Source organism: Thalassophryne amazonica, chromosome 18 (genome assembly GCF_902500255.1).
Source record: "Thalassophryne amazonica chromosome 18, fThaAma1.1, whole genome shotgun sequence".
Lineage (NCBI taxonomy): Eukaryota > Metazoa > Chordata > Actinopteri > Batrachoidiformes > Batrachoididae > Thalassophryne > Thalassophryne amazonica.
The window spans coordinates 4,579,807-4,604,388 of record NC_047120.1 but is presented as its reverse complement, the minus strand read 5'-3'; the positions used below and the strand labels follow the sequence as shown (position 1 = coordinate 4,604,388).

General features: G+C 42.5%; 1 protein-coding gene across 1 annotated transcript in view; it reads right to left on the bottom strand.

Annotated features, from left to right (window-relative positions):
* plcd3b (phospholipase C, delta 3b) overlaps positions 1-24,582 on the bottom strand; it is a 170,289-nt gene that overhangs the window by 107,964 nt on the left and 37,743 nt on the right. The window contains exons 2-3 of the mRNA XM_034194305.1: positions 17,275-17,330; positions 17,069-17,180 (exon numbers count right to left, since the gene is read on the bottom strand). Of these exons, the coding sequence (XP_034050196.1) occupies positions 17,069-17,180; positions 17,275-17,330 (168 nt within the window). The remainder of the gene's footprint in view (positions 1-17,068; positions 17,181-17,274; positions 17,331-24,582) is intronic.

Below are 24,582 nucleotides of genomic sequence, written 5' to 3'. Positions count from 1 at the left end.
ACAAACCGGCAGCCAGGCCCCCCCCAGCCATATAACAGTACCCCACCCTCACGAGAAGCCTCCCGGCGACCACACACACCTGGCCCAGGAGAAACACCCCCCTCCAGGGACCATGGCTGGAAACCGCGTCTGCGTTCGTCCTCCAACAGACTGGTTGAACTGGCTGCATCTTTGCCCTTGTTTGACAGTCTCAGCACAGGTGTGGCCAGGAGTTCCTACACCTGTGCGGTCAGCCTTTAACCAAACGTGTGATTAGTCATAACACAAAACAACCAAAACACCCCCCCCCGCCCCAGGGGACCGTCCCATCAAACCCCAGGGAAGGGGAGAAAAGAAAAACAACCCACATGTAAACTCACAAACAAAAATGCCAAAATACCCCCCCTCCTCCCCCCCAAACGACACGCAGGGACCAACACCCCCCAGAGGGCCACCCGCCAGCTCCAGGAGTAATAACCACGGCCGAGGTCCCTCTGGGATCCACCGTCACCCACGGGGACTACCAGCGCCCCCCAGAGGACCACTCGTCAACCCCAGGAGACGCCTCCCCTCACGACCAATGGACCCAGCCCCGGCCGTCCACGGCTAGATGGATCCAACGCCTTTTCCCCCCCAGAGGACACCACAGTCAAACCCTGAGGGCGGAAACTGGGGGAGGGAAAACAAAAAAAACCCCAAACCCCCCCCCCTCCCCTCCCGGGTGCAGAGGCCACCTGGGAAACACCCAGCACAACCTAACTGCACCCCTCCAGCAATGCCGACACTACGGCACACCCGGCTGGAGTCAGAGGAGAAGAGAGGGCACAACAAAAAACAAAGAGAAAAACAACCCAAATACCACCCCATCACCCCCCCAGGGGACCGCTCCATCTAACCCTGGGGATGTGAAACAAAAAGACACAAAAGAAAAAAAAAACAGACCAACACACAGTTGTTTGGGTCCCCGTTTTTCTTTTTTTTTTTTTTTTTTTTTTGTTCTTGGTTAGCAAAGGCTACAGGGTCACACCCCCAGACAAATAGTGGACAACAAAAAAGAAAAGCCCACACAAAAACCAACTCAAAAAACACCCACACAAAATAAACTAACACAAAACAAATCAGTGAGTTATACCGTCAAGCTCAACCAAATGGAACACACCTGTTCCTACTCCAGAGCTTGACGGTACCGTGATTCAGTCACCACAAGGGGGAACCAGAGTGCTAAAAATGAAAAAACCCCTTGGGCGACAGAAAAAACAAACGAGCTGCTTTTGTGTGCGCAGCTGAGTGCAACACACAACCAAAATGTGCTCAACTAAATAACGCCGGAGCTGATACAACAGACGCAGTAGTTACCTTTATCCGGGGAAACGGGGCTACGACTGTAACACAGGAAGCCCAGCGACCCGTGCTAACAGAGCTCCGCCGTGCGCGTGAACCCATTACAAACGCACTCTTGCAGCTCCCGTTTACACCTCCCATCCGGTCAGAGTGTGACGCGAAGCCGTCGCCAGTCACACTCCACCACGATCCACGGATGAGGCACAACACAGGAACACAGCTGCAAGAGAGCACAAATTAGTATCCAGTAATGGGTCTCAAACACGCACCTTCCGGGCGGAGAGCCCCGCAACTGATCCGGATAACCACTGAACGTCTGCTGCCGCCTTCCCGGCGCGTTACCGTCTCTGCTAACGCTGGGTCCGTGATGTTTGGCCAGAGACTACTGTTATGTGTCGGACGCAGCTCGGAGAACCGACCAGCGTTTGAAGGACCCAGTATGAAATAAGCAGAGCACGGTACAAAGGCTAACTGAATTTAATACATAACAGTGAAAACGTAAGAACAGAAAGGTGCGGCCTGGCGTGGTGCGCTCCCAGCAGCGCTAACGGTCCGGAGCCAGAAGCTGTTTCGGACCCAAGGACCCCGCCGACACCCCCCAGGTGGCCGCAACAACCGAGTCTGTGAAAGAAGGAACCATTATGTGAGTCCACACTCTACACACAGAACACTTAAAGGTGTACAAACAGCAAACACTTCCTGGCTTGATTGCTGATCAGCTTCCAACCTGCAGGCATGGAACATCCAGTTCACAAAACTCCACCGCAGTGGAAGCTGATACATGACTAACAAACAGCTCAATACAATAAGGTGTGAGGGACACCACATTTACTGACTGTATAACTGTTAGTCACAAAATCTAACGTACCTCAGGAAGTGTGCTGACGAGCGTGAGACCTCACCCCCTCCTCTTTCACAGACTGTGCATCAAACCTGGACGTTTCTCAGCATCCGCTGCTGATGAGATGGCTCCCGAGACGACGATCTCACCCGTCTGGTCACAAGGTCGAGTCTCTGGCAAATACACACTGTGCACTCCAGTCTTAAATGCCAACATGCTCCAATCCATCCAGATGCACCTCAGCTGTGAGTCCTGACGAGTCGCAGGTGATCAGGGTGAGGTCCTGACAGCCTCAGCAACACAGCCACTCAGTCCCAAATGCACGCCACCTGGGAGGAAAACAAACAGACAAACAAACCGGCAGCCAGGCCCCCCCCAGCCATATAACACAAGGTACCAGTAGATTCAGTAGATTCTCACAAATCCAACAAGACCAAGCATTCATGATATGCACACTCTTAAGGCTATGAAATTGGGCTATTAATAAAAAATAAAAAAAAAGTAGAAAAGGGGGTGTTCACAATAATAGTAGTGTGGCATTCAGTCAGTGAGTTCGTCAATTTTGTGGAACAAACAGGTGTGACTCAGGTGTCCCCTATTTAAGGATGAAGCCAGCACCTGTTGAACATGCTTTTCTCTTTGAAAGCCTGAGGAAAATGGGATGTTCAAGACATTGTTCAGAAGAACAGCGTAGTTTGATTAAAAAGTTGATTGGAGAGGGGAAAACTTATACGCAGGTGCAAAAAATTATAGGCTGTTCATCTACAATGATCTCCAATGCTTTAAAATGGACAAAAAAAAACAGAGACGCATGGAAGAAAACGGAAAACAACCATCAAAATGGATAGAAGAATAACCAGAATGGCAAAGGCTCACCCATTGATCAGCTCCAGGATGATCAAAGACAGTCTGGAGTTACCTGTAAGTGCTGTGATAGTTAGAAGATGCCTGTGTGAAGCTAATATTTGCAAGAATCCCCCGCAAAGTCCCTCTGTTAAATAAAAGACATGTGCAGAAGAGGTTACAATTTGCCAAAGAACACATCAACTGGTGAGAGAAATGGAGGAATATTTTGTGGACTGATGAGAGTAAAATTGTTGTTTTTGGGTCCAAGGGCCACAGACAGTTTGTGAGACGACCCCCAAACTCTGAATTCAAGCCACAGTTCACAGTGAAGACAGTGAAGCATGGTGGTGCAAGCATCATGATATGGGCATGTTTCTCCTACTATGGTGTTGGGCCTATATATCACATACCAGGTATCACAGATCAGTTTGGATATGTCAAAATACTTGAAGAGGTCATGTTGCCTTATGCTGAAGAGGACATGCCCTTGAAATGGGTGTTTCAACAAGACAATGACCCCAAGCACACTAGTAAACAAGCAAAATTTTGGTTCCAAACCAACAAAATTAATGCCTCGCAGATGTGAAGAAATCATGAAAAACTGTGGTTATACAACTAAATACTAGTTTAGTGATTCACAGGATTGCTAAAAAAGCAGTTTGAACATAATAGTTTTGAGTTTGTAGCATCAACAGCAGGTGCTACTGTTATTGTGAACACCCCCTTTTTTACTTTTTTTTACTAATAGCCCAATTTCATAGCCTTAAGAGTGTGCATATCATGAATGCTTGGTCTTGTTGGATTTGTAAGAATCTACTGAATCTACTGGTACCTTGTTTCCCATGTAACAATAAGAAATATACTCAAAACCTGGATTAATCTTTTTAGTCACATAGCACTACTATTATTCTGAACACTATTGTACAAGACACGGAAAAAGATTTCAGAGTTTTAGCTAAAGTTAAAGCTTAAGTGAGTGGGCATGACAGAAGAAAATGCTTCTTTATTTAGGTTTTGGACCCACAGAGAGCTTGGATCCGCCAGATTGCAAGAGCCTTAAAATAAAGAAACACATAATCACATACACATGAAAAGGAATTTTTGTGGTAATGACAAGGCTGGTGCTCGATCTGGGAGGCTAACATCGTGGTTGGGCTGTATGATAAGTACACAGCAGTAAACCACAGCAGCAGGGCCCACTCCCACCGCCACATCACGTCCCGCCACCCATCAGAACACCAGCCAGAACTGGCTCCCCGGCTCAGTCCCAAAATAGACGAGCACTATAATCAGACACACGGCAAGAGACAGCGTGGCCGCACAAAGTACTAAGTAGTGTTTATAGGTAACAGATGTAGGTGTTCTATGTACGGAACTATTCTGGTACCGCTTCTGTAAAAAAAGGAACCTTCTGCTGCTTGTAATTTCTCCTGCAGAGGTTGTCTGAAGTGGTGGGTGTTATTTTAAAGGGCTGAAGAACTGAGTGCAGTCTTTAATGTATAACGGACCAGATGTCTCTATGAGGGCCGGTGTGTGCTTTCTCTTTACACACAGGTCCGTAGGTATTTGGACAGCCACACAGTCATATTACAGTTTGAGCAAAGCCAATCTTCTCCTTTTGTTTTTGCTTCAGGCTTCTGTGGGTGCAGTTGGAGAAGCTGTGCACAGTGCAGCTTCTATTAGTGCAGCAGCTAAGAGATTATTTAGAGCAAAATCCTGCAAATGGTGATACAACACTGTAAAATCACCAGTGTAAAACTAACACTGACAGTGTTAAATTAACACTGCCAGTGTACATATGGTCCTACTCTGGCCAGAGTGGGACCATATGTTCACTGTCAGTGTTAATTTAACACTGGTGATTTTACTGTGAAGCATCAAATAATAAATAAGGAATAAATAAGTTTTTATCCCCCCTGACTCCTTTTGGGATTAGACTAAACTGGATATATATATAATCCAGAAACATAAATCAGAATCAGAATCAGAATCAGGATTTGTTTATTGTCCCGTAAAGGGAAATTAATGTTGCAGCAGGAGCACACAAAGGACAAGATACACAAAGATAACAATATCAACAGTGAAAATAAGACCCAATTAAAAGTCTAAAATCAATAATAATAATAATAATAATAATAATAATAAAATAAAAACAATAAAAACAACACCCATACAATGTCAAATATTCAATCCAGAGTCCATGCCAAAAACAAAAGTATTGCAAAAATGCAATATGTGGATGTGCAAATAAGCAACAGTAGTGCAAAATAAACAACATCAAAGGCTAATTGCCATTGAGTAATAAAATTGCACTAGGAATAAATGAGACCTGAAATCTTTTAGTCCTCCTCATAGGAGCCCTAAAACGACGGCCTGAGGGCAGAAGCTCAAACTCTTTTTTCAGTGGATGATTAGAACAATCCAGAACAGCATTAGCCTTTCTCAGGACCTGTCTGTTATAGATGGACATTACCCCGGCCTGCTGACTGCCTGAGATTTTTCCAGCAGTTTTGACAAGGCTGCCAAGATGACTCTTATTTGAACAATTCAAATTTCCAAACCAAGCTACAATACAAAAAGTCAAGACTGATTCAATAAAACTTCTATAAAAAAAAGAGTCATCATCTCAGAGGAAACCTGGAAGGTTCTCATCTTCCTCAAAAAGAACAATCTTTGCTGAACCTTTTTGGAGATAACATCAACATGAGGTTCAAAGTAAAGTTTATTATCAAGGATCACACCCAGATATTTATAGCTCTCCACCATCTCAACATCAACATTTTTAATGTTGTAATGTAATGTAATGTAATGTAAATGCCAAGCTGTTGACCCACTGCAGTTGTCAACAGAAATTGTCACAGTGTTGAGCTGCATATTTGTTTTGAATGCTGTAGGCTTATGGCAGATTGTATTTTAAATTGTATGCATGTTACGTTATTTTTTCTTTGCTTTTTGTTTTTCCTTTGTTGTGTATGTTTCTGTGGTCCAAATAAACCATTCACTCATTCATTCAAATTCAGCACAAATACTCCTTAGATATTACTCTTTGAAAAAAGTGACTGACCACTTGAATTTTCAATAGGCAGAATTACACAGGGGTCAAAGTTAAACATGCTCCAATCAAATGGAAAACTACATCACATTATTTGTCTGATCATAGTGATTCCAAAAATGTAGAGTTAGTTAGTCATATAGTTTGGACTATCTATGACTGAATGTTCAGGAGTTATGGGGTAAAAAAAAAACAGTAAAAATGATGACAAAGGTCAGTTTCAGTTTGTACAGGGGTCAAAAATTAAAGTTGCTCCAATTTTGTTAAAGAAATAATGCAAATTATTAGTTTAGTTAACAGGGTTTTAAAAAGGAATAGTTTGGACCATGTATCATGCTTAGTTATCATGTTACAGGGTAACATACAAGGTCTGTCCATAAAGTATCGTACCTTTTTATTTTTTTTAAACTATATGGATTTGATTCATATGTTTTCACGTCAGACAAGCTTGAACCCTTGTGCGCATGCGTGAGTTTTTCCACACCTGTCGGTGACGTATATTCGCCTGTGAGCACGCCTTGTGGAAGGAGTGGTCCCGCCCTGTCGTCGGATTTTAATTGTCTGGAAATGGCAGAATGATTTGGGGTTTTTTTCCATCAGAATTTTTTCAGAAACTGTTAGAGACTGGCACCTGGAAACTATTCGAAAAATGTATCTGGCTTTCGGTGAAAATTTTACGGGCTTCACAGAGAATAAGGAGTGTTACTACAGCTTTAAGGATGGCCCACAATGGCGCTCAGCGCGCTGCGCTCCGAGCCGCGACGACAGGCACGAACCACCAGATCATTTCTAAATGGATGGCTGTGTGGAGCTGGGACCATCGTGTGTGTTATCACAAGAGCTGGACATCAGCCATTTTCCTGCAGATTTCACTTTTAACAAGAGATTTTGTCATGGAAAGTCGCGCGGAGGCTTTGTGCGTCACGACCGATTCGCTGTTCAAGCGAGACAAAGAACGCCTCTGTTTCGGCGTGTTAGAGGACAAGTTCAGACATGTCCAGCTCTCCACAATTTCTCTTATAACTCACTCGACTGGTAAGCATTGAAAGCCGAGATAGACATGTCCAAACTTGTCCTCTGACACGCAGAAACGGAGGTGTTCCTTTGTCTCGCTTCCGAAGCGAATCGGTCGTGACGCGCGAAGCCTCCGGGCAGCTTTCCATGACAAAATCTCTTGTTAAAAGTGAAATCTGGAGGAAAATGGCTGATGTCTAGCTCGTGTGATAACCAGAGAAAGAGCACACGACGGTCTCGTATCCACAGAGCCATCAGCTCAGAAATGGTCCAGTGGCTTGTGCCGTGTCGTCGCAGCTCGGAGCGTGGCGCGCTGAGCGTCCTTAAAGGGGTCCTTAAAGCTGTAGTAACAGACCTTATTCTCTGTGAAGCCTGTAAAATTTTCACCGAAAGCCAGATAAATTTTTCGAATGGTTTCCAGGTGCCAGTCTCTAACAGCTTCTGAAAAAATTCTGATGGAAAAAACCCCAAATCATTCCGCCATTTCCAGACAATGAAAATCCGATGACGGGGCGGGACCACTCCTTCCCAAGATGTGCTCACAGGCGAATGATGTCACCAACAGGCATGGAAAAACTCACGCATGCGCACGAGGGTTCAAGCTTGTCTGACGTGAAAACATATGAATCAAATCCATATAGTTAAAAAAAAAATAAAAAGGTACGATACTTTATGGACAGACCTCGTATGTCACAGCTCATAGAATCCAATGGACGTTGACCTTGTTTGACCTTTACTTTGGAGACCAAGCATTCAACACAGTCAAAACTATTCCATTTATTAATCCTATTAGTTCAACCAATAATTTGCATCATGTTTTACCAAAATTGAAGGAACTTCAACTTTTGACCCCTGTACTAACTGAAACGGACCTTTGTCACCATTCATCCTTTGTCACATCTTCATCCGTGTGTACTCTATTTGGACTGGGACCAAATGTACAACCCCAATGGACTGTAGATGATGGAATCCCTAAATTCCTTGCAATTGAATGTTGAGAAACATTGTTCATAAACTGCTCGGCTTGAACTTCTTCAGCAAATCCTCTTGACCATGTCTACATAGATAAAGGTGCTAAGTACCTGCCACAACTGTCTGATTACACATTTGCTTTAAAGAACTATTGCACAGGTGTATCTACTGAAATGACCAATGAGTGAATTTATTACATTTCAACCCCCCCCCCCCAACATTTGGAATAAATGACCCTCTGGGCAGAACCGGCTCTTGGCATAGGCCATATAGGCGGTCGCCTAAGGAGCGACCTTCTGGACGGACACTGCTGCAAACCCTCAAACAAACAATTAAAATAATTAAAATAATAGAGGCCTTGACATTAATGCTTGTCCGTTTGCCCGGGACACATAAAAAATGAGATCGGACACCACTGGTCAATTATAACCTTGCCAAAATCAGACAAGTCCATTTTTTTAAATGGTCAAATCATTTATTTTTTGTGTCATTGTGACTTTCAGAGCTGTTGTGATAGAGATTATTAATAAATTAATAAATCCGCTGTCCCCCTTGTTGATGAACAGATGAAAGCTCTGCTCAAATCCGATAAGAATCCTTCCGATAATTCCGATAAAATTGATTAGTCAGCTGATTCACTTGAAAAAAAAACACACATCTTTTTACTTCCAGGGGTTTGACACACAGCATCGTGTGTTTTAGATATTTTTTTAATACAGGAACAAACTGCTTCACTTTAAATAAACAATTATCAGAGTCTAATAATTTGAAAACGTAAGATTTTATTTAATAATATAATATTATTATTATTGTAATGATCAATGACTTACTATTTGTAATATTTAAGAGTAAAATAATTTTGCCTAAAACCCAGGAGATTCATATACTAAATATTGTAAGTATTATTTTAAAAATAACTGTATAAATTAAAGATACATATAGAGGGGAAATCCTACTCAAATAGAGAGATTTCACCTGACGTCACAATTTATAGCGGAGCTGCACGACACCATGACGGACTCCTGTGCTGATGTTAGGGCCCTGTCCCACTGGGGAGAGCATTAATTGCGCATGAATTGAGTACACAAATTACGGGTGTTCGTTGTCGTCCGCAACAAAAATGGCCAAAAATGACAAATGTCCCAGTATGAATTATGGATATATTAATAATATATAGCGAATATTGGTTGGATCCTCTTGCTTGCCTCTACTGGTGGTTGGCTCTCACTGCGGTATTGTATCACTTCCTGTTCTGGAGCACAGCGGTGTTTTGCTGTATCTGTTAGCTGTTTAATCTGCGCAGTTAGATTGATCTAGTTATCTAGATTACGATTTGTTTCCCAGTGTAATCTTTACGTGCCTTAACTAAAGCACTCCTTCTGCTGAATCACCTCTAAATTATTTACACATTATTCACTTTGCGTGTTTTTAGGAATCCGCTAGCTTAGCGTAGCTACTAGCTCTTAGCCGATTTAGCATGGCGGCTTCTCCTGTCTCTCCCGCACTTTTCTGCTCTGGGTGTGAAATGTTTAGTTATTCCTCGGCCTCCTTTAGCAGTAATGGTACTTGTAATAAGTGTAGCTTATTCGTAGCTTTGGAGGCCAGGCTGGGCGAATTAGAGACTCAGCTCCTCACCGTGGAAAATTCTACAGCTAGCCAGGCCCCTGTAGTCAGTGCGGACCAAGGTAGCTTAGCCGCCGTTAGTTCCCCCCTGGCAGATCCCGAGCAGCCGGGAAAGCAGGCTGACTGGGTGACTGTGAGGAGGAAGCGTAGCCCTAAACAGAAGCCCCGTGTACACCACCAACCCGTTCACATCTCTAACCGTTTTTCCCCACTCGACGACACACCCGCCGAGGATCAAACTCTGGTTATTGGCGACTCTGTTTTGAGAAATGTGAAGTTAGCGACACCAGCAACCATAGTCAATTGTCTTCCGGGGGCCAGAGCAGGCGACATTGAAGGAAATTTGAAACTGCTGGCTAAGGCTAAGCGTAAATTTGGTAAGATTGTAATTCACGTCGGCAGTAATGACACCCGGTTACGCCAATCGGAGGTCACTAAAATTAACATTAAATCGGTGTGTAACTTTGCAAAAACAATGTCGGACTCTGTAGTTTTCTCTGGGCCCCTCCCCAATCGGACCGGGAGTGACATGTTTAGCCGCATGTTCTCCTTGAATTGCTGGCTGTCTGAGTGGTGTCCAAAAAATGAGGTGGGCTTCATAGATAATTGGCAAAGCTTCTGGGGAAAACCTGGTCTTGTTAGGAGAGACGGCATCCATCCCACTTTGGATGGAGCAGCTCTCATTTCTAGAAATCTGGCCAATTTTCTTAAATCCTCTAAACCGTGACTATCCAGGGTTGGGACCAGGAAGCAGAGTTGTAGTCTTACACACCTCTCTGCAGCTTCTCTCCCCCTGCCATCCCCTCATTACCCCATCCCCATAGAGACGGTGCCTGCTCCCAGACTACCAATAACCAGCAAAAATCTATTTAAGCATAAAAATTCAAAAAGAAAAAATAATATAGCACCTTCAACTGTGGTCTATTAAACATTAGGTCTCTCTCTTCTAAGTCCCTGTTGGTAAATGATATAATAATTGATCAACATATTGATTTATTCTGCCTAACAGAAACCTGGTTACAGCAGGATGAATATGTTAGTTTAAATGAGTCAACACCCCCGAGTCACACTAACTGTCAGAATGCTCGTAGCACGGGCCGGGGCGGAGGATTAGCAGCAATCTTCCATTACAGCTTATTAATTAATCAAAAACCCAGACAGAGCTTTAATTCATTTGAAAGCTTGTCTCTTAGTCTTGTCCATCCAAATTGGAAGTCCCAAAAACCAGTTTTATTTGTTATTATCTATCGTCCACCTGGTCGTTACTGTGAGTTTCTCTGTGAATTTTCAGACCTTTTGTCTGACTTAGTGCTTAGCTCAGATAAGATAATTATAGTGGGCGATTTTAACATCCACACAGATGCTGAGAATGACAACCTCAACACTGCATTTAATCTATTATTAGACTCTATTGGCTTTGCTCAAAAAGTAAATGAGTCCACCCACCACTTTAATCATATCTTAGATCTTGTTCTGACTTATGGTATGGAAATAGAAGACTTAACAGTATTCCCTGAAAACTCCCTTCTGTCTGATCATTTCTTAATAACATTTACATTTACTCTGATGGACTACCCAGCAGTAGGGAATAAGTTTCATTACACTAGAAGTCTTTCAGAAAGCACTGTAACTAGGTTTAAGGATATGATTCCTTCTTTATGTTCTCTAATGCCATATACCAACACAGTGCAGAGTAGCTACCTAAACTCTGTAAGGGAGATAGAGTATCTCATCAATAGTTTTACATCCTCATTGAAGACAACTTTGGATGCTGTAGCTCCTCTGAAAAAGAGAGCTTTAAATCAGAAGTGTCTGACTCCGTGGTATAACTCGCAAACTCGTAGCTTAAAGCAGATAACCCGTAAGTTGGAGAGGAAATGGCATCTCACTAATTTAGAAGATCTTCACTTAGCCTGGAAAAAGAGTCTGTTGCTCTATAAAAAAGCCCTCCGTAAAGCTAGGACATCTTTCTACTCATCACTAATTGAAGAAAATAAGAACAACCCCAGGTTTCTTTTCAGCACTGTAGCCAGGCTGACAAAGAGTCAGAGCTCTATTGAGCTGAGTATTCCATTAACTTTAACTAGTAATGACTTCATGACTTTCTTTGCTAACAAGATTTTAACTATTAGAGAAAAAATTACTCATAACCATCCCAAAGACGTATCGTTATCTTTGGCTGCTTTCAGTGATGCCGGTATTTGGTTAGACTCTTTCTCTCCGATTGTTCTGTCTGAGTTATTTTCATTAGTTACTTCATCCAAACCATCAACATGTTTATTAGACCCCATTCCTACCAGGCTGCTCAAGGAAGCCCTACCATTATTTAATGCTTCGATCTTAAATATGATCAATCTATCTTTGTTAGTTGGCTATGTACCACAGGCTTTTAAGGTGGCAGTAATTAAACCATTACTTAAAAAGCCATCACTTGACCCAGCTATCTTAGCTAATTATAGGCCAATCTCCAACCTTCCTTTTCTCTCAAAAATTCTTGAAAGGGTAGTTGTAAAACAGCTAACTGATCATCTGCAGAGGAATGGTCTATTTGAAGAGTTTCAGTCAGGTTTTAGAATTCATCATAGTACAGAAACAGCATTAGTGAAGGTTACAAATGATCTTCTTATGGCCTCGGACAGTGGACTCATCTCTGTGCTTGTTCTGTTAGACCTCAGTGCTGCTTTTGATACTGTTGACCATAAAATTTTATTACAGAGATTAGAGCATGCCATAGGTATTAAAGGCACTGCGCTGCGGTGGTTTGAATCATATTTGTCTAATAGATTACAATTTGTTCATATAAATGGGGAATCTTCTTCACAGACTAAAGTTAATTATGGAGTTCCACAAGGTTCTGTGCTAGGACCAATTTTATTCACTTTATACATGCTTCCCTTAGGCAGTATTATTAGACGGTATTGCTTAAAGTTTCATTGTTACGCAGATGATACCCAGCTTTATCTATCCATGAAGCCAGAGGACACACACCAATTAGCTAAACTGCAGGATTGTCTTACAGACATAAAGACATGGATGACCTCTAATTTCCTGCTTTTAAACTCAGATAAAACTGAAGTTATTGTACTTGGCCCCACAAATCTTAGAAACATGGTGTCTAACCAGATCCTTACTCTGGATGGCATTACCCTGACCTCTAGTAATACTGTGAGAAATCTTGGAGTCATTTTTGATCAGGATATGTCATTCAAAGCGCATATTAAACAAATATGTAGGACTGCTTTTTTGCATTTACGCAATATCTCTAAAATCAGAAAGGTCTTGTCTCAGAGTGATGCTGAAAAACTAATTCATGCATTTATTTCCTCTAGGCTGGACTATTGTAATTCATTATTATCAGGTTGTCCTAAAAGTTCCCTAAAAAGCCTTCAGTTAATTCAAAATGCTGCAGCTAGAGTACTGACGGGGACTAGAAGGAGAGAGCATATCTCACCCATATTGGCCTCTCTTCATTGGCTTCCTGTTAATTCTAGAATGGAATTTAAAATTCTTCTTCTTACTTATAAGGTTTTGAATAATCAGGTCCCATCTTATCTTAGGGACCTCGTAGTACCATATCACCCCAATAGAGCGCTTCGCTCTCAGACTGCAGGCTTACTTGTAGTTCCTAGGGTTTGTAAGAGTAGAATGGGAGGCAGAGCCTTCAGCTTTCAGGCTCCTCTCCTGTGGAACCAGCTCCCAATTCAGATCAGGGAGACAGACACCCTCTCTACTTTTAAGATTAGGCTTAAAACTTTCCTTTTTGCTAAAGCTTATAGTTAGGGCTGGATCAGGTGACCCTGAACCATCCCTTAGTTATGCTGCTATAGACGTAGACTGCTGGGGGGTTCCCATGATGCACTGTTTCTTTCTCTTTTTGCTCTGTATGCACCACTCTGCATTTAATCATTAGTGATCGATCTCTGCTCCCCTCCACAGCATGTGTTTTTCCTGGTTCTCTCCCTCAGCCCCAACCAGTCCCAGCAGAAGACTGCCCCTCCCTGAGCCTGGTTCTGCTGGAGGTTTCTTCCTGTTAAAAGGGAGTTTTTCCTTCCCACTGTAGCCAAGTGCTTGCTCACAGGGGGTCGTTTTGACCGTTGGGGTTTTACATAATTATTGTATGGCCTTGCCTTACAATATAAAGCGCCTTGGGGCAACTGTTTGTTGTGATTTGGCGCTATATAAAAAAATTGATTGATTGATTGATTGAATATATGATGAACAATCACGGTTATATAACGCATGTAGTGAGGAAACTGATCCAACACATTGAGATTATCACGGCAGTATTACGGGTGTATTATGAATGCATCGCGCACGTGTTGCATGTGCACGGCATCTGCATTGCGGTCATAAAAGAAGCTCACTCGCTCCTTTCAGCATCACTATTCACACCAACAATACAGCCTCTGGAACATTTGCTGGACTTGGACAATGTTAATGTTCATGTTGTTATGCGAGGGTTAACTGTTCGTGAGTTTGGGGAGTGGGAGGGGGGAAGCCGCTCGGGGTGTGAGACGGTGGTTTTATTTTTTATTTTTTTGAGAGTGTCACAGAAAACACTTCAGCGTGAGTTGTGGCTAAAGAGCAACTCTTCCTTTTGTTGGTGTTAAATACAAGTCCTGGATTGCAGCAGCTACGTCTTTGTGGATCTACACAGCCGGACCGGCACTGACTGGCAGGTGTCGCTTTCTGCCACATATAGTACTTTGGGTTTACGTGACGTGTTTGTTATGCATTCACAGATTGTCCGCAAATCAGCTGCAAAGCAGATGTAATAAAAACACTTTATCTTTATGGCCAATCTTTATGTAGTCACTACAACATATTTTAATTTGTGATGTGGACATTATAGGCACGATATATATTTGTTTTACACACTGTCCCAGTCCGCTGCCAAGCCGCAAATCCCCGTCAGTTGCAGATATCAGCGGTTAACGGCAGATATACAGCGCATAGAGTGAGTATGTATTGTATATGAATTGAGTATGTAAGGTGGATGTCATGTTGTGTGGGCCGCCAGAAGAGGAGGTACTGCTGGCCCACCACCAGAGGGCGCCCTGGCTGAAGTGCGGGCTTCAGGCACGAGAGGGCACTGCCGCCTTAGGAACAAGCCGTGGTGACAGCTGTCACCCATCATCCGTGACAGCTGTCACTGATCATCCAATCCACATCTGGAATAAAAGCAGGAAGACACCTCCACCACATTGCCGAGATATCATCTTCTACCAGAGGTAATATCCTCAGCCTTTTGTAGTATTTTCTAAATCTGTTTATTGTGAGTGTTTGCAGGAGTACCGGTCCTTAGTTTGTGGAGGCTGTGCAAGACGGCACTCTTTTTCCTCTGAGGGATCGCTGCAACATATTGAGTGAGAGGTGGAGGTGGAATTCCCACCAGGATTGTTACTGGGTGTTCACACACCCACCCTTGACTGTCTTTGCTTTCTGCCAGCAGTACCAGATCCGACACGCCGTGACGGTGGCCACCTGGGAACTTCAGGACTTGGCGGCTCCAGTATTCCTCGGGTTCGGTGGCAGTGGAAATCGTGTGGTTCCGGTTCGTTTCCACACGGGCGTCTCCTATCGTCGAGCCTGCCCACACGACACCTTTATTGATTGACTTGTGCACATTCTGTAATCTGCTGTGTTTGGTTGTGTCATTCACAACAGTAAAGTGTTATAATTTGACTCCTTCCATTGTCCGTTCATTTACGCCCCCTGTTGTGGGTCCGTGTCACTACACTTTCCCAACATGTCATCCGCATCTAGATTTTTGAACAGCTCAAAAATCCTGGCTGCGGACATACGTGCCTCTGCAGATGATCACGGTCGTGTTCGGGTGACGGCCGACTCATACAGGCATGTTACACGGATTTTGCGGATGTTTGGCGAATATGGGCCAATTTTGTGCGCAATCCATACGCAAATCCTCCTAAACGCCAGTGGGACAGGGCCCTTAGAGGAACAGTTGTAGCCAGTAAACCAGTACTGATCAGCATGTTTAGTATTTATATTTGTACATTTATTGTTATGTGTCGACGCGGGTTGAGGAGCGGACCTGCGTCTGACGGAACCCAGCGCTAAAATAACCAGAAAGCGGTTCCAATAACAAAACGATTTATTTTTCCACCCTCTGGTGCATAACAAAGTGTATGAACAAAAGATGCGTCAGTCTGGTGGAGTGAAGGCTGGCACGCTCTCCAGCGCCTAAAAGGATCGAAGCCCGGCGCTTCTGGACTCACTTTACCGCCAAACACCCCCCAGGTGGACACGACAAACCGACTCTCTGCGAAGGATAGAAAAGGTGAGGTAAGTCAGCAGCTACAACCAATATCCTTCAAAAGGCACACACTATCAGCAACACATTCAGGTCTGTATTTAAGCTTTATGTAAATGAGCAGCTTCTCACAACAGGTGGAGGATTACCACTCCGCACACCACGACAGTGAGAAGCAAGCTGCACAATTCTCATCACAATTCACATTTACTGCGTAACAAAATACCAAGTTACTATCAACAATTAGTCAAACAATTAATCACCTCAGATGTGTGCTGACAGCATGTGTCCCTCACCCTTCTTCCTTCACAGGCACGATGTGTCAAACCCAGGCGCGGTCCTCAGCGTCTCACAAACGAACATCACAAGGTCGAGTTCCCGGCAATTCTGCTTGAATCACACATGGCTTAAATGCAGAACGCCATCTCATTATCTGCTTCAGCTGAAAGTCTTTAAGGTTGCACTTGAGCACCATCCACAGGTGCTGCACATAACGTTGATGAGGGTGAAGGACTCTTCAGCCAGCACCTTCTCCACAGACAAATCAGTTTTCATACCACCTGGAGAGCAAAGAAAAGAAAAGAACACCAAAATGTCCAGCCACACCCCCCCAACACACAACATTTATATTTATATTTCAAACTGCTTTTCTTTTTTACTTTCACTTTTGATACTCTGTGTGCTTCTTACCCTGTGTGCTGCTATACAATGCTGCTGGAACCTCAATTTTGCTGAGGAAGTCTTTCCAAGGGATCAATAAAGTTATATCTAATCTAATAAAACAGACAGTTATGACAGACCAGATTTGGATACACATTCTGCTTCTATAAGGCCCACTGTTATCAAGTACAAGTACAAAGTATTCACTGACCATAGCACCATTTACATTTATGTTGTTGGAAAACAAAAAGGAAAAAACATTTGGTCTCACTGGCACTGACCTTTAGATAAACCCTATCCATAACCTCGCTGAGGGCACCAGAATGACTAGAACCAGCTCTGCCTCTGGGAAAATGTATATAAACTGTGCCTGCTGGTGATTGGCTGAATGTGTGTGTGTGATCCAGCTGATCATACCATATGGCAACCACTGATCAAGATTATCCAGATCCTTAAATGCACTTACAGGACTGTTGCTCCTTGGCCCGGCTGGAGGTTTTGTGGGACTGACACCAGATTGTGATGCCATCTTCCAGCAGTTTTAAAGTTCGTTGTTTCTGCCAGCGAGGTGAGCGGACCTTCATATAACATGGAAAGTACAGTTAACACTCACTTATTCTACTTATTCTCTGACCACAACACCAATGTGAACTCTAACTGAAGGAACAGTACCTTCACCATGCTGGATCCCTGCAACATCAGCTTCACATCTTCATCCGTGTGGACTCCTGAAAGGGCAACAAGGCAGTTTAACACGGACAATTACGAAATCTGAACTGAGCACAAAACCGAGACCATGTGAGTGTGTAAGTACACACAACATGACGAGAGTGTTGTTAGGATGACGAGCCATCCGTGTACATCTTTGACCACAGTCCTGTAATTGTTACATTTTTGTCCTGAACCAGCTGTTGGGTAGAACCCAGAGGAGGAGACAGACGGCCAAAAGAAGAACTTACAGGATAAGTTTACTTTTTCACAACCCTCGTTACATAAAGATGTTACAGATCAAGCCTCTGAGGTTGTACTCATCTTTGATACCTGCTTCATTTTGAGAATAAATCTACTTTTTGATGTGAACAGGGCAGCCAAGTGCTCAAAACACCAACAAACTATCCGAGCAGCAACATCTGTTGCTGAAAAATGAAGAGGTGCCAAATCTCGTAGGTCCATGAATGACCACTTGAGGCTGACTGTAAAAGTGTGTGCAACGTCTTTTTCAGGGACGTTCCTGAAAAAGACGTTGCTTGGATGGCAGCATGTGTTGCTCCAAAACCTGGATGTACCTTTTAGCATTGATGTTGCCATCACAGATGTATAAGTTGCCCATGCCATGGACACTAACCCCCCCATACCATCACAGATGCTGGCTTTTGAACTTTGCACTGGTAACAATCTGGATGGTCTTTTTCCTCTTTTGTCCAGAGGACACAACATCCATGATTTCCAAAAACAATTTGAAATGTGGACTCATCAGACCACAGCACACTTTTCCACTTTGCGTCTGTCCATTTCAAATGAGCTCGGGCCCAGAGAAGGCGGCGGCATTTCTGGATGTTGTTGCTGTATGGTTTTGTATGCACTTGTAGATGTAGCGACGAACTGTGTTAACTGACAATGGTTTTCTGAAGTGTTCCTGAGCCCACACATTAAGATCCTTTACACAATGATGTCGGTTTTTAATGCAGTGCCGCCTGAGGGATCGAAGGTCACAGGCATTCAATGTTTGTTTTCAGCCATGCCGCTTACATGCAGAAAGTTCTCCAGATTCTCTGAATCTTCTGTTTGTATTATGGACTGTAGATGATGGAATCTCTAAATTCCTTGCAATTGAATGTTGAGAAACATTGTTCTTAAACTGTTGGCCTATTTATTCACGCAGTTGTTCACAAAGTGGTGATCCTCACCCCATCTTTGCTTGTGAACGACTGAGACTTTTTGGGATGCTCCTTTTATACCCAATCATGAGTGTCCTCAGTTATCAAACACTTGAGTGTTGTTAGAAGGAAAGGTGATGTAACACAGTGGTAAACATACCACTGTCCCAGCTTTTTTGAAACGTGTTGCAGGCATCCATTTCAAAATGAGCAAATATTTGCACAAAAACAATAAAGTTTATCAGTTTGAACATTAAATATCTTGTCTTTGTGGTGTATTCAACTGAATATAGGTTGAAGAGGATTTGCAAATCATTGTATTCTGTTTTTATTTACATTTCACACAACGTCCCAACTTCATTTGAACTGGAGTTGTAATAATTACACTAACAGTTGTCTTCTCACCAAGCTGCTTGCCTGTTGTCCTGTAGTCCATCCCAGCCTTGTGCAGGTCTACAGTTTTTTCCCTGCTGTCTTTAGACAGCTCTTTGGCCTTGGCTATGGTGGACAGGTTGGAGTGTGATTGATTGAGTGTGTGGACAGGTGTCTTTTACACAGGTAACAAGTTCAAACAGGTGCAATTAATACAGGTAAAGAGTGCAGAATAAGAGGGCTCCTTAAAGAAAAACTAACAGGTCTGTCAGACTTCTTGCTGGTTGGTAGGTGATCAAATACAAATGTAAATTAATTATTTAAAAATCATAGAATGTGATTTTCTAATTTTTTTAAGATTCTGTCTCTCACAGTTGAAGTGTACCTACAATAAAAGTTACAGACCTCTTAATTCTTTGTAGGTGGGAAAACACTGAGTGTATCAAATACTTATTTGCCTCATTATATATTGTAAGGAATCATCATAAACTACTCAAACTGCATTGAAGACTGTGCTGCACAATTCACATGAGGGCTGGAACCTATCCCATTCTGGAGAGGTCGCCATCATATTGACAACACATATTGACAAACATCCATATTCTGACTCACACCTACAGCCAATTTGGAGTCACTAGTTCACCTGGGAACCCACGTGAACATGGAGAGAACATGCAAACTCCACACAGAAAGGACCAGCAGGGAAGATCCCAGGACCTGCTCACTGTGAGGTAACAGTGCTAACCACTAATCCACCGTGTTGTCCTTGGAAAGATAGTTTGAATGAATCCATGTATTTTTCTTTTCAGCAGTTTTTGAAAACAGGATTTTTTAATTCATACATTGCTGTTATCAACAGTGAGCACATTTCTCAGAGGCTTAAATGCCAACAATGTTTCATTTAACTACGTTTGTAACTGATGTTTTGGAGACACGTATTGTCCCTCTCTGAAAAGAAGAGGGTGATCACCTTAATGTCAGCACCTACAGATGTATTAATCTGCTCTCTGTGGGTCGTCTGCCAGCTGCTTGATGGCACATTAAAGGACCCTCGTATACGACGGCTAAGACTTTACTAAATTATAAATAACTTTTGAATGATATGAGATAGAAACTTACTTTTTTTGTTGCTGAAAAGTTAACTCCGCTGACTTTTGAGCCAGCCATCTGCCATCTTTGTACTCCTCATTGAAGCTGTGTGATGACGTGCGCAATGTGAGTGTCCAATCGGAATTGGTTCACCGTCACATGGTTTTCCAAGATCCAATTGTAGGGCAGATTTACTTCACGTGAGAAGCCAAAGATTGATTTCAGGAGTGATGTGTTACTAGTTGGCCCATTTGAATAGCCCCCTGGGTGCTCCAAAGAGTACTATTAGTACATACTCAGTGTGCCCTGCACCATTATACACAGTGATCAGTGAAAGCAGGAGCAGACGGAGAGCCTCTGATGACAATCTCACGTGCTCAAACACAGAGTGTGTAACTATCAGGATTGCTCCACTAGTTTGCATGTGAATGTTACTGGATAACTCTGTTGCTTTCTCTGCGTAAAGCACTGTTTACCATATCAATGGACAAAAAAACTGAAATGAAACAAAATGTGCATTTGTGTTTATTGTTTGAACCTTTTTGTTGTACAGTCTTTCACACAAGACCTCAAATTACCTTTATAAAGTGTCAAAACAGCTGTTTATTATAGTTTGCTGTGTGTTTTGAATAAATGTGTGTGGAAAATTATTTTTCGCTTTATTTTTTCCTTGCCTATTTTTGATTGTAAACCTTTATTACACTTATAAAACACAACAAAAACATATATATTCTGAAAGCACAGGTTGTCCTGAAAAAAAAAGAGACATAAAACATGATTGTGGGATGCAGGGAGAGCTGTTAACAGCAATAATAAAACATTTATGCCAGGCGAGTGAACTGTCCAAAAAATGCCCTCGGACCCCAGAGGGTTAAAGTAAGTCTAAGTAAGTCTATCATTTTTCGGCAGGTGATGTCTGTACAATGGCAAACAGACCGAGTGAAACAAATGTTGCAACATCAGATTATGAAACAACTGACTATTCCTACAAAAGTGAGGAGAAGAGACGACACACTTCACCCAAACTCTTTTATTGTGTTTTGAGACAGTCTATCTACCGGATTTCAGATTCTGATTTGTGCAGAGTCTGCTCTCTGTACCGGACGACGGTGCTATTCTGTTAAAACTGCAGCAATGAATACGCGCACATGTGAAACTCTCCACAACACTTTTTAAACCGGCTGTTTGGACATGTAGCTGAAACTCTGCAATGACACTGTTTTCACAGGCTGCCTGAAAATGTAGATGTAAGTTTTGGATTGTAAAAATCAGGAATGTGCTATTTGGACTTTCTACCAGCTCGCAGATGTGCACAAACACTGCGTGCACTACCCGGCTCACTGCTGTGTCCAGAGAAGAGAGACGACACACTTCAACCCCGAACAAATTTAATGTTTTGAGACAGTTTACCGGATTTCAGATCCTGATGTGTGCTGAGTGCTGTCTGTACCAGAAGATGACGGCATTTTAATCCCGTTATAACATAATGTACTCACATGAAACTCTCTGTGATGTTCCTTTAACTGGCTGTTTGGACATTGTAGCTGAAACTCCACCATGATGCTGATTTACAGGCTGCCTGAACATACATGTATTTCTTACATTGGAAAAAATTGTGAATTATTTTCAGGAGATTCAGGGCTTTGTACATGAGCGCCACGCGCGCCGACCGGCTCAGTGGTCTGACACACTTCACCCCCAACTCTTTTAATTGTTTTTTGCTGGTAATACGCGGCTCCATTCTTAACGTTAGCAGCAGTTTGTCTACATTCTATTCAACAGTGCACCGGGACGTTTGCTCAGAGTGACGTAAATACTCGAGTACTAACGAGAACTTTATTTTCAGCCGTCTCTCTAGCTGTTTGTTTTGAGTGACAGACTGCTCACAGATTAGCAAAAATTAATCACATGACCTCGAATGTGAGCCAAAATGTGAGCTGTTATGAATTCTGGGCAACATGTCTTTAAAATGTTTAGTTTTACAAAGGGCTTAGTTTTGTTTAGTTCTGGGGTGCCGGGATCACCAATAAGTTGCCGGTTTGTGCGGTGCTGTGAGTGCTGTGCCGAGTCCCTGACTTCTTCCAGTGAATGTTGGCGTCTGTCAGGAATGTGCTCTGGCTGCTTCTCTGTTCACTGATTACGTACACTGTGTTGGTTAAAGTGCCTTCAATCCAGCACAGAGGCCCTGAGGGGGGGAAGTGTAATATTTAGGTTTGCACTTCTCCTGGAACCAGACTAAGACCCAGGCTCAAAGACTGCCTGCACTAAAGCACCAGAAAAGCACTTGTATGTGGAGAAAGTGACGCACATGAGACATTTAGGGCAGTGATGATCAAGTGCCTGAGCTTATGAGGATAAGAGGCACCCCCCCACCCATCCACCTCAGAGATCACTTACTACAAGTGTGCCCCAGACAGACGTGAACGAATGAGCTGTGACTCTTTCAACTTTCAAAATAATTTACTTTTCTTCAGTGGTGGGTACAGGTAACCAAAACGTTAGCTTCAATAACAGTTAATCCGGTAACTGAAAAGTTATCTTTTATAAAACTAAACCGATAAACCCCTAAAAAAAAATTAGCAGAAGTTACAGATAAAAGCTAAATTGATAACTTTCAGTATTGATTTCAGTACACTAGGAGCTTCTGACTGACATGGCTGGGTGCAGCGAGGCACAGGGAGTGCTAGGACACATGGTGCAGACTTGCAGGCTGAGATGTGGAGGCAATAAAAGGCTTTATCAAAAAACAGGCAGTGGTTCGGTACACAATAAGGTAGTCAGCGGGGCAGCAGTACAGGCAGACGAGAGGCAGATTCATAGAACAGTTCACAAGCAGGGGTCAGGTTCACAGCGTGGTGGAGATCGGAAAAACAAGCAAGGTCAAAATCACAAAGCAGACAAAACAGAAACTGGATGTGAGGATAAAATACAAGATCAACAAACTGGCAGGGGACAGAGAGAAAGTGAAGGCTCAAATACCAGGGGAGTAATCAGACATGATGTGAAGCAGGTGTGAGGAAGATTCTAGAAGGGGCATGGCCAGACAAGACAGGGAAGACAGGTGGGTGTGAGAGACAAACAAGTGAGTGCAAGTGACCCCACCCACAACCAAACAGAGACAAACAGAACTGAATACCACAGAAAATAAAAGGCAGAAACTTAACTAAGACAGAACTCACCACATGGCTAAAATATAAGAGAAAACAACTAAATGACTACAGTGAAAGGCTGAGTGCAAACAAAATGAGAAAAATAAAAAGAAAAGACTAAACTAGAACTCATTGGTGGCAAAAAAAAAAAAAAAGTGGAATTAACAGATAATACAACATATGATCAAAACAAACAGGTAAGTGATACAGTATAAAGTATAAAATAAATGACATAACAGATTACAAGCTGACCAGAAAATAAATGACATAAACTAAACCAGAGACACAAGAATACAACGAAGGACAACACGGAATAAATGATAAACAGAGAACGGAATAAATAACTAAAGGAACATGACCAGATGAAAACACTGAAGATAAATACCAACCAAAACCAGTGACTTAAGCATAAAGCAATAAATGTGATAAACAAAACTAAACTAAGACTGAAATAACTAAAGGGACCACGAGTAAAAGAATACAAATGCAATACAATGAACAATAATGAAAAACAAACTACAGGCTGGGCAGGAACTAAGACAAAACTAAATACATGGCAACCAAGTGATACACAGAAAATAAATGAAATAAAACTAAACATAAACAGAGCAAAACCAAGATGATAAAACACAGGAGGTAAAGATGAACAGAAACCACAAACTGAATCATTAAAAAACAGAAGCAAGGCAAGGCAATAAAACCATGACCAGGACCCTCAACAAACAACAACAACTGGGTCAAACAACAACTAAAACAACAATGAGCCAGCGCTTCTGCATCAGATTAGCTTTCTCTCAGCAAAAGAGACCCAGTGACTGAGGCAGAGATGGAAAATAAAGACAATTTCTCTTGACGCAAGTCATCAACAGGTATACAGGTTTAACCAAACTAATTCTAGACAAGTTATTTAAATTAACATCACATCTGGGTTTTATGAAGTGAAAATATCAGCTATATGTTTTAGCTTTAAAGTAATGCACTAATGTTGAAGGTTTTAGTGTTTGGACCACACATGCTGCACTGCATTATGGGTTACGCTTCATGACAGGACAAATGCACTGAGACACTCTGATCAGGCTGCATTTTAACCGCTCCACACGGACAACAGCATTAAACTTTGTATATTGTGCCTTAAACTCTCGTGAATATATTCTCTGGGTTTATAGACATTGTTATTGTGTTTGTTTTATGTAAACATGCCAGAAGCTCATGTTTATTAAAGGTTTTCAGGGTCTCTACTGCCATCTACTGGCCAGAATGACATGAACAGGAAGTGATCACAGCTCACACAACCTGAGATATGACGTTAATTTAAATAACTTGTCTGGAATTAGTTTGGTTAAAATTTTTTACCATAAGTTAAAACTGCATGCCTGTTGATGACTTGCGTGATATGCCGACAAATCTTTTTTCTCTCTCGCTTCATTTCTCTCCTGTAACCAGCTCTCCTCTGCCTGCAGAGGACAGAGCTGTCTGTCTGCTACAAAACATTT